The sequence below is a fragment of the Sorex fumeus genome, unplaced genomic scaffold (assembly GCF_029834395.1).
Source record: "Sorex fumeus unplaced genomic scaffold, SorFum_2.1 ptg000063l, whole genome shotgun sequence".
NCBI lineage: Eukaryota > Metazoa > Chordata > Mammalia > Eulipotyphla > Soricidae > Sorex > Sorex fumeus.
The window spans coordinates 38,757,921-38,766,261 of NW_026606120.1; the positions used below are offsets into that span (position 1 = coordinate 38,757,921).

The 8,341-nt window shown below is 44.6% G+C and overlaps 1 protein-coding gene across 1 annotated transcript in view; it reads left to right on the top strand.

Moving 5' to 3' along the window:
• CCDC14 (coiled-coil domain containing 14) overlaps positions 1-7,968 on the top strand; it is a 43,316-nt gene extending 35,348 nt beyond the window's left edge. The window contains exon 12 of the mRNA XM_056126488.1: positions 7,164-7,968. Within this exon, the coding sequence (XP_055982463.1) occupies positions 7,164-7,968 (805 nt within the window). The remainder of the gene's footprint in view (positions 1-7,163) is intronic.
• Positions 7,969-8,341: the final 373 nt, after the last annotated feature.

An 8,341-nucleotide genomic window follows, 5' to 3' on the forward strand; every position in this document is an offset into this window, starting at 1 on the left:
ATTCAGCATGGTGGTGGCTGTGGAATGTGGGCCTGGCTTCTGGAGCTTCCAGAAGTACTCAGGGTGGGAGAGGATACCCACTTCCACTCTGAGAGGGCCCCAGAGTTCTCAGCCTGAAAACTAATGCTGGAATGTTTGCGGTTTGGTATCGCAGCAGAGATTTTTAAAAAATAGTGTGAGGCAGTGGAGGTGGGCCTTTGGTGTGATGGCAGCTGTGAGATGTGAGTGCAGCTGCTGGGGCATCAGCAGGGTGGGGACTTGACACCCCCCCCCCCCATATACTTCACCCCCTCCCAAGGCTGTCCCAGAGTTTTCAGCTGGGAGACTGGTGTGTCCATGAATTTCAGTGGCGTGGCTTCCATCTTGTCGGAGATTTAGTCAAGATCAGTAGAGCAGGGCCAGTGAGCTAGTGGACGTGGTGGTGGCTGTGGGGTGTTGGCTGCCAGGGCTTCAGGAAGTATGTTATGTGGGGGTGCCTGCTCCCATTTTGAGAAGAACTCAAGAGTTCTCAGTCTGAACACCAGTGTACCTGGATTTTTCTCAGTTTGATGTCTCTACGGAGATTAATCACGGTGCAGTGGAGTTGGGCTGTTAGCATGGCGGAAATGTAGTTGAAAAATGTTCTCAAGAGCTCTAGAGTATGGTTCCGGAAATCCTCAGATACTATGCAGAACTTTTTCCTCACCTGAGTTACAGTTTTGGAAAGAGTAAGAGGATTTGTTTGATTAGCCAAGAAGTTTCCATAATCAGTGTCTGGAGGTACATTTTCAGATCTTCCAGAGTCTCACGCTAGGGCAAGTTGATGTAGTCCTGTTGGGTCAGAAACCTCGCTTTGCAGCCTCGTACCTAGCCCACCATGGTGGCATGGTAGCACAGTTAAATACAGTTAAATGGTAGCACATGTTAATTACAGTTCAGCACCCCCTAGCATGATGAAAGAGCTCAGTATCTTGGTTAGCCCTTGCAGACATACACTTGTCTCGAAAAATCCTACCAGTTGTGAGGAGTTATTGGCAAACATCAGCTGATAGGGTTTATGACCAGTTTTCTCCCAGTTTCAGTGACATATAACACGGCCTACCTGCTCAGCCCTGTTTCTACAGCAACTGTCAACATAACATTTTATTTCTGATATTTTATGAAGACTCATGGTAAGTAAGGGAATTTGCTGAGTTGCTCTGAAGAAGAGTGTTATTGCCTAATTAATTACAGCATGAACAGATGATCCTGAGGAACTAGACAGCCACAATTTTAAAAATAGTGGGCTACTCTAACCCATATAGAAAATTAAATTCAAGACATATTATAAGTGTAGGTATAGAATCCCAAAGCATTATGTACATAGAAGATAATATAGATAAAGGGGCCCCGTGATTCCTTAACATAAACCAGAGTTAGAAATGTCTTTGGAGACTACTAACTGCAGAGGAAATTAAAGTAAGCTTAATAATTGGAACTACATGAAACTGAGAAGCTTTTACAGCAAAAGAAAATAAAAGCAAAATGAAAAAGCCTATGGAATGAGAGAAGATATTTGCACTTCAAACATTTGTAAGGGAGTGATATTAAGGATTATTAAGGCGCATACAACTTGAAAATAAAAACAAGTTAATTAAAAAAATGGGTAGATGAGGACTATACAGAGAGCTCACAGGCCTAGAGAAAACATCCTCCCCATCCCCGCACTGGTCATCAGGGAAATGAATACTAAAACTGCTTTACACCTGAGAATAGCGTATCTCAAAAGGAACAGGTGTTGGTGAGTGTGTGTAGAGAAAGGAAACTTCTAACTAACCTAACAATCTTGAATTGATAATGATTTTAGAAGTTGTTGATTCCCCAGAACTAAGCTTCTCCCCGAGCAATTCCTGCTGGCAGAGATGCGATTGAACAGGCATCCTTAGGATTAATAGACACCTTTTGCACTGTTGGTGGAAATGTGAATTGGTGCGACCCTGTTGGAAAACTGAAAGAAACATCCTCAAGAAACTAAAACTAGAGCGAACTCTGATCCAGCAGTCTCACTTTGGGATGTGCAGCCAATGAACATGAACCATTAGCACGGAAACTTGACATTTCCCCCAGTGCAGTGTTGTTTACAGTAGCTACAATATGGAAGCTACAAAAGTGCCCGTTGGCAGATGGCTGAATAAAGAGGAGGTGGTATACACACACACATTGGAACACCTACTCATCTGTAATCACTGTATCACTGTCATCCCGTTGTTCATCGATTTCCTTGAGTAGTCACCAGTAACATCTCTATTCGTCCTAGCCCTGAGATTTTAGCAAGTGTCACATTGGAGGCTCTTTTAGGGTCAGGGGAATGAGAACCATCATTGTTACTGGGTTTTGGCATATTGAATACGCCACAGGGAGCTTGCCAGACTCTGCCGTGCAGGCAGGATACTCTTCGGTAGCCTGCTGGCTTCTCTGAGACCGAGAACTAGACAATAAGAGGTCTTCTATGAGCTTTGTTTTATAGTCTCTGGGTCTTGGCCGTTGATGGGATTACAGGGTGCAGGGGGCAGTGTGTGGGTGTAACGCCTAGCTACTGGAAGATGGGGGATCTGGGTGGAGGAGGTCCAATTCCAAGCAGGCTTGGAGATGTCAGCCAGCCCCGGGTCCTGCACATCTTGGTTCCTCTGCCCATTCCTTCATGCGTGAGGCTTGTCGGAATGTGTGGAGAGTGGTCTTAAAGCATGGCTGTATGGGTTTTGGAGGTCTTCTCAGTTGGTAGAGCATGAGACTCATCTATAAAATAAAAAGAAATTTTTCAGCGGAATGGAATGAGTTGGGTTTATGTGAAGTGAAATGAGTCAAAGAGAAGAGATAAATATTTTATTACTTTACCCATATGTGCCATATAAGGACATAAGATAATGAACAGAGTAAATGAAGTAAAAAAAAACGGCAGGCACTAAAAATAGCTAAGGTTGCTTGAGGGGAACAGGATATGGGGAATGGTGAAGTAGATGGGGGTGTTCTAAGAAAAGATGGAGGGCTCTGTTTAAACACAAATAAGTAAATAAGCAGCAGAAATGGATTTTCTTACGTACAAGCACTGTTTTGCATATTCTTTTTTTTTTGAGAAGTAAATGGGAGTAAAGCTTTGCTAATAATCAAATATTTCTAATGAAAAGTCTTCAGGGGCCAGTGTGATGGTATAGTGGGTAGCGCGCTTGCCTTGGTGTGCAGCCTACCTCAGTTTGATCCCTGGCACCCTGGGCTCAGAGCCAGGAATAAGCCCTGAGCACTGCCAGGTGTGACCCAAATACAAACAAACAAAAATAAGCCTGTCATTCACACATATTCTTCATTTCACTGAATCCACCTTCTTTGTGGATCAGAAAATTTTTTAAAAAATTGGCATTGTCTTTTATTTTTATTTTTTAAATTATTTCTTTAAAGTTTGAGTATTTCATTCTTAAAAATTAGCAATAATTTACAAGTCTGTAAGGACCTTGAATGTAAGTTGCATGTGAGTAGAAAATTTTGTGTAATTTATGGAAATTATTTATGTATACATAATAAATATATACCATAATAAATGTTTGTTATTTCCAAATTATGTAGTCAATACCATTCTACTTCTTTAATCTGCTCTCTTTGGAGGATCACATTAATATTTTTATATGTACTATTTCTTCTTTTCTAGATGTTCCCCTCCACTTTAAACACGAGGCTTACAGAGTTGTTCATGATGATTTGTTACAGGCATTCAGTATTTCAACACCAATCCCACAACCACTGTCACCATCCCTCCACCATTGTCTTCAATTTTCCCAACCACCCCTAAAGCCTGCCCCTGTAGCAGGTTCAGTGTGATTTATTTTTTATTGCTTGTTATGAATAAATTGCTAAAGGAACGATCAAATTTTTTTCTTAGAAGAAAAGGAAGTCCTTGTCTGAGGGATTACTAAGATATTGTTATAGGTTAAGCCTTCTGTGTTAATGTTTTTGTTAGTTGAGGTTGGTTGGCTTCTATGTTACATCCCATTCATCTGGTGTGCTTCTACTGGATTGTCAGTATTGTAGAGTTTGGAGATGTAGTGTGGACACAGATGCAGCCACAACATGCTCCAGGAAATCCAGAATTTTAACTGGTCCAGCTGGATTTAATTTTTTACCTGAGTGGTGGCTTTGGGACGTGGGCATTGACTGCTGGGGCTTCCAAAAGTACTGGGAAATGGAGGCAGGCAACTCATCCCAACTGAGAGGCCTGTCATAGGGACCCATGTACCTAGTTTTTAGCAGGTTAACTTCTCTGTTAAGGCTCGGTCCGATGGAGTCCTACTGGAGAGAGGGAGCTGTGGGAGCAAGCTGCTACCCGACCCCCTCCAAGGTTGACCCGGGTGTCTCAGTAACAGGCATCTGAGGAATTTTTGCAACTATCTGACCTCTTTGGAGATTTATTTTTTAATCTCTGGAGCAAGGCTGGTAGATGAGCATAGAGGGTGGCAGAGGGGGGTTTGTAGGCATGGCTCTGACATTATGTCTCATATACAAAGTACTTTGTGGTGGTGGTTTTTTTCCCCCAAAGTCCTTTCCCAGGTCATTTTATTTCTCCTTCTCTACCTGCATTTATCTGTATTTATCTCTACCTTCTCTATCAGCATTTTCACAGATGGAGAAACTAGAGCCATGCAAGTTAATATTAATCGAAAGTTAGTCACAGCAGACCAGAGCTTGCATCTCTTACTCCTAGCCAGTCTTTCTTTCTCTCTCACACATGCTGTGGCTTTAGCTTCAAGTTTGTCTTACTCCATGCCTATTTTAGTCCAGATAAACTTTAATTTTTTTTGTTTGTTTTTGGGCCATGCCTGTCAATGCTAAGAGGTTACTCCTGGCTCTGCAATCAGAAATTACTCATGGCGGTGTTCTGGGTCTATGTGGAGGTTTGGGATCGAATGCTGGTCGGCCACGTACAAGGGAAACTCCCTGCTCAAATAGCTCTGGCCTCAAAGCCTAATATCTTTTTAACATTGGGAGATAGGTGAATATATGGATTCGTTTGTTTATTAAACATTATCATGTTCGAAATATATTTGAAACACAAAAATGGTAAGTCTTTTTTGTTTTTAAATAGCCACATCATAAAATAAAAAACTTATTCTGGTGTATTGATAATGTATCTGGGAAATAAATGGTTTTTTCAATGAAAGCACAACTAAATAGCACTGTAGCACTGTCCTCCCATTGCTCATCGATGTGCTTGAGTGGGCCCAGTAACATCTCCATTGTGAGACTTGTTACTGTGTTTGGTATATCAAATACGCCACGGGTAGCTTGCCAGGCTTTGCCATGTGGGCAAGATACTCTCGGTAGTTTAAAATAGTTTAAATAGTTAATACTTTAAATGGTTTAAAATGTTGGTGTATTTATGAAGAAACTTGATGCAGAAATATAAGAGTAGTCTTTCAGAATAAATAAGAGCAATTTCAGAAATTAGCGCAAATGCTAATTTCCCTGAAAGAACACACCTGGCTTTGACCACAAGCTGGGACCTGAGCTGAGATTTCAGATTCCCTCATCACTTCCTGTTTTGAAAGGGTAATTTCTCTCTGGGAAGTGATCTATTATTGAGATTCTTCTACTTTTGAAGAAAATACCTTTTTACCTGTTCAATTTTTTTTCAGAACAACAATTTGCCTTTTTTAGTGTATTTTAGTAAATATGCTAATTGAAAAAAGGATTAATGTGTAACAGAAGCCTTTTCCCAGTCCGTATAAACCCTTAGAAGCAGAGGAACTGAAAAAAAGATCTCATTGATTTCTATATATCATGAACTTAAAAACCTCTTTCTAAACTTTTTTTTTTACTTTTTGTTTTTTGGATCACACCTGGTGGTGCTCAGGGCTCTCCGCTCAGCAGTCACACCTGGCTGTGCCCAAGGGACTATATGCGGTGCCAGGGATAGAACCTAGGACAGCTGCGTGCACGGCACACACCTTACCTGCTCTGCTCTTGTCCCTGGCTTTTAGGAAACACGATCTAAAACATTAGCTATAGACATGTGGTTCTCCTGGAGATCCAGTCTTTCCCTTAGAGTTAGAAGGACCTTTTCTGGGACGTGGGCACAGGTCATGCCTCCCGATTACTAGCTCAGCTGCTAGCCAGGCAGGCTTCTCTTTGGGTAACTGCAGAAACACACTGCAGGGGCTCAGCAGTGCCCTCCTGGCTTTAGTATCCTGCATTTTCTGAAGGATATGCAACTGAATGCTGAGTAGACTTGTTTTGTCCTTCAAAAAGCAAATCAAACAGAGAACCTGGTCTTTGAGTTTAATAGTATCTACATACACATTGATGGCTAATAGTATATATGCTGACACCTCATGCAATCCAGTTACTCAGGAACGTCTCTAATATCAGAGCTGGCCTGCTGTGATTAATTTTTACTTTTAGTGGCGAAATTCACAGTACAGATAAATTTCTCTGTCACTTACTCCATTGCCCTTCCTTGTTGTCATACAATTCAGTTGAATAAGGGTGTGTGTGTGTGTGTGCGTGTGTGTACGTGCGTGCGCATGCATGCACACATGTTTTGGGTTATTTTTGTATGTATGTTTAGATAAAAAATAAAATTGTTTTAATAGGAGCTGCTGTCAGATGAATACCCATTTGGCCTGAAACTTAAATAAAATGCTTGTATTTCAAAAATTTCTATGATATTCATTATAATTCTGAAGTGTCAGTTCCTTCATTTTGCAATGGAGTGGCTTGCTCCAGTGATATTGCTGGAATTTGATTCCATTTCTGCGACTTCACACTATGCCTGGTTTTCCTTCTATCACTGCTACCTAGCTGCTGCCTGTACCTAATCACGCTAGGTAGATGTCTAACCATTCTCTCTTTCTCCAGTATTAGCCCAGTGGCCTTGGCATATACATAAGTAACAGATTCCACTAACAGATGAGTAGTGTATTTACCATTTTGCAGTGTTGCACAGTAAAACATCTCTATAAGAGGAAATATTTCAGAGCCTCTATTTTAGATATAATAGTTGGTGCACACTGGCACTCTTTGCAGAACTCTCTGGGTGAGTTTCTGTTCTTGGTTGGCCGTCTCCTTAAGAAAAACCCGGAACTTGCCTCAGAGCCTTTTGCAAAGACGAGATGTATGTAGATAATAAAAATAACGAGTCTCCACATTCTTGTTAACAGAACTTTACAGAGCAGCATGGCAAAGCTTCTCGCAGACCTCAGTACCGACCACACTCGCTGCAAGCCGGGGAACAACCTGACCAAATCGCTCCTGGACATCTATGATAAGCAGCTGCAGCACGACCCGGTCCCCCCGCACACCTCTGTGATGAGCTACCTAACCAGGCTGGAGGCGGGCACCCTGCGGCCCCCGGCCCCCGGGGAGGTCCCCGGCCCGCCCTTCGCAGCCGTCCTGGCCGAGGCCTTGGCCTCACCGCCCAGCAGCACCGGGAGCGGGAGCGCGGGGGGCCTGTCCCCGCAGGGGCTGGCCTCCCTGCCGTCCCCGGAGAGGCCCGAGGACGTGGCGGCCGTCCTGGGAGCCCAGTGCCCCGTGGACAGTACCGTTTACGTGCCCTTCGCCAGAAGCACGCCCAGGAGGTCGCTGGCCGCGCGCGCGTCCCCGCAGCCCCGCGCGCGCCCGGACAGCGGCGGCCGCGGGGAAGGGACGGGCGTGGACGCCGCCGGGCAGCAGGCGGGGCCGTGTCGGGAGGACAAGAAGCTCCTGAGGGCCATCCGGGAAGCGCTGGGCCAGGTGCCCGGCGCCCCGGAGAGGAGCGGCGGGCGCTCGGATGCCAGCGGCTTCGCCTCCGACGTGCGCTCGGACTGGAGCGTCTCCTCCTTCTCCACCTTCACGTCGCGCGACGAGCGGGACTTTCGCGCCGGCCTGGCCGCGCTGGACGCCAGCATCGCCAGGCTGCAGCAGTCCCTGCAGGGGGGCATCCCGGAGAGACGAGCCCAGCACGACCCGGCCCCCGCGGCCCCGTAGGACGGGGACCGCCCCGGGAGAGCCGCTTCGCCTTTCCCTCGAGGAGTCATGTTTGTGTTGGTTGTGTAGGAAACAGTAAATGGAGCAATAAATGGTTGGGGTGTGTTGACACAGCAGTGGCACGTGTGGACCTGTCATCGAGAAAGGGCATTTTCCAAGGACGAGAAGTCGTAGAAAACGGAGGAGATGCTGTAAGTGACCGTTTTCGTTTTAGTGCTCAGGAGTCAGATATTTTGTGTGTCCTCTTGGAGTAAGGGTGCAGATGGAAGAATTTTCTGATCATAAAGGGAAATAGAAAGGAAGTCTCCCCCCCAGCAGAGACTTCGAACTATTATTCAAACTAGAGTTTCTTATTTTTAATGGCATGCTTTGT